The 2,448-nt window shown below is 55.4% G+C and overlaps 1 protein-coding gene across 1 annotated transcript in view; it reads right to left on the bottom strand.

Moving 5' to 3' along the window:
* The window catches only part of LOC127748924 (voltage-dependent calcium channel subunit alpha-2/delta-3-like), a 63,079-nt gene continuing 60,631 nt past the window's right edge, over positions 1-2,448 (bottom strand). Inside the window, exons 5-8 of the mRNA XM_052264640.1 lie at positions 1,005-1,203; positions 794-925; positions 474-500; positions 1-5 (exon numbers count right to left, since the gene is read on the bottom strand). Of these exons, the coding sequence (XP_052120600.1) occupies positions 1-5; positions 474-500; positions 794-925; positions 1,005-1,203 (363 nt within the window). The remainder of the gene's footprint in view (positions 6-473; positions 501-793; positions 926-1,004; positions 1,204-2,448) is intronic.

Raw genomic sequence — 2,448 nt, 5'->3', positions numbered from 1 at the left:
TCATTCTGCGTGAAGTAATGCACCCAGTGGACTTGCAATACTTCGCGCAGCGCTCGCAGCGGCAGTAGCAGTGAGCTGGGAGTGCCGTGCTGGCGCAGGACGCGGGCTGCATTTGTAAAAGTTGAAAACACGCGAAATGAAAAGGGAAATAAAGATAACAACAAAATAAAAGTGGGGAGCAGAAGAAATCAACCCAGGCGCCACCGTGCTGCTGTGCCGCGAGTACTTATTGTTCTTGAGAGACACGCGGGTCGCGGGTGGGGCGGAAGGTGGGGGAGGGGGGAGGGGACCCGGGACCCACACAGCCGAGGCAGTCGAGACGGAGGGATGAAATGCAGAGACGGGCTGCCGAAGACGTTTGTGGGGTCTCGCGGGAGCGGCGGCAGGGCGCCCACCACCAGCGCCAGCCTGGCCCGCGACCCGCCGGCGCTGCTGCACATCAGCTAGTGTACCCCCCGCTCCTCCTCCCCCACGCAGGGAACCACAGGGCACCCGCGAGGCTGCGCGACCAGACACAGCGAGGTAAGGACAAAATCTATTATTTTCGGATGATTACTGCTGATTCACCCCTGGACTGCAACGAATCATACTACTTCCACGGATTACTCCGAATTACCCTTCACTACTCTGAATATTACCCCTTGATTATACTCGCGCTGTACCCCTCGGGCTACACTGGATGTAAGCCTGTAGTTATCTTTCATGTACTACATTTTCCATTACTGATGGATTACGCAAGTCGATTCCGCCTCGACCGAAAGACCAGGGGAAGTGGCGAGGAGCGAAGACTCACCAGGGTAGCGACGCAAGAACCCGGTGGCGCTGCCGAAGTACTGCCAGGACAGTGTGGGGTCCGTCTCATAGTTGTTGATGTACAGAGCGTCAAGCAGCTCGGACCAGACCATGCTGTTAGCCACCGAGGGATCTACAAGAGATGGGTCATTGTGACATTTCAGAAAAATACACAAGACTGAAGCACTTGTGGGTGAGGCGGGTGAACTGACCTCTCTCGCTGACGTCCTGGGCCAGCATGGTGCTGCTGCGGTTCGTGTTGACGGGCAGATGGTCAAAGTGGCGGGACGTCCGCATGCCGTCCCGGCGGCCCTGGTTGTTGAAACTGTCGGGCGACCATACCGTCGCGAACCCGTCCTTCAGCTCCATCTTGTGGGACAGAGCGGCCTGCTCCGCAGAATCCATAATCCTCTGCAACAACAAAAAGGTGTTCGTTTTTTGTAAAATAGGCAAGAGATAAGAGCAGACAGAATCTTTGTGTTTGTTAAATCTGCTAGATAATGTGTGAACTTCCATCGCCCGTGCTGTGGACCGTGCTCTCATCAAGAGAGGGAAATGACATAATCGGACATAATAACTGTTCGGCAATTCTATTCGACCCCATTGATCGGGGGCCCTCAAAAGTCCCGCCATCGGCAGGGCTTACCCCGTGGCTCTAGCCTTAGCCCCCACCCCCACCCCCACCAAACAACCCTGAGGCGAGGTTAGTACCGAAATAGACCGCCACGACGCCCCACGCCCAGTGCCGCCCGCCGCCCCGAGGGTCGCCCCACCGCAGCCGGCCAGGCTCGCTGGACACACACAGCCTAACGCCGATTGCCCAAGTCCCCTTCACTGTAAATGCTAGAGTCACATATCATGCTCTAGAGTAGAGCGAGATCAATGGCCTTAAAAGCCTAGCTCTCCGGAGAGCAAGATTACTTTTCTCACTCCATTTGAGTCATAATTTACGATCGTAGGCCAATGTCAGTGTGGTTCCTCACTACAATTGGGCGAGGTAAGGAAAATTTCTCTCCCTAAGAGAGAGAGAATCCGGTAATGACTCATAACAGGGCGGGCCAAAAAGTTACTCGCAGTGATTGGGCGAGGAAAAGCTGTTTCACTCATTTCAAACATGATACCTCACTCAAGGGTTTGCAGTGTTCCCCTCACCGGTTCCTCACGATGCATTCGCAGCTCGTCTGGACCTTACAACTCTCACTTCAGCTCATATGGGAAAGCGTCTCCCACTTCAGATATTGCGACAGGTGAGACGTGCATGCACGCCTTCAGAACTTGGATCTGAAGTACTGTCCAAAATGTTTCGTTTGGCCTCAGTGTCCCGTTGCGGTGAGATAACAGATAGGGCGGAGCGAGAGAGCGAGAAGCTGCACCCGGACGCTGGCACGCAAAAATGTAGAAAAGTCGCGGGCAGTAAATTTTTCTCGGTGTCCTTTGCCGTCACAGTTCGCTAGTCTGCTTGGTCTTTGTCTCTCCCTCCCCCCTCTCTCTTCCCATATCTCTCTCTCCCCGTCTCGCTCACTCTAGGGCGGTGCAGGCGGACCCGCCGGTGCAGAGCGGAGCGTGGCGTGGCGTGGCGACTGCAGAAAACAGGGAGCAATATTGCAGCGGTCTGTGTATGGGGCGCGACGGGGGCAAAAAGGGAAGGGGCAGGGG

This window comes from Frankliniella occidentalis, unplaced genomic scaffold (genome assembly GCF_000697945.3).
Source record: "Frankliniella occidentalis isolate FOCC.00 unplaced genomic scaffold, Focc_3.1 Scaffold20, whole genome shotgun sequence".
Taxonomy (NCBI): Eukaryota; Metazoa; Arthropoda; class Insecta; order Thysanoptera; family Thripidae; genus Frankliniella; species Frankliniella occidentalis.
The sequence above is the reverse complement of the archived record's forward strand: the minus strand, read 5'-3'. Positions and strand labels throughout refer to the sequence as shown.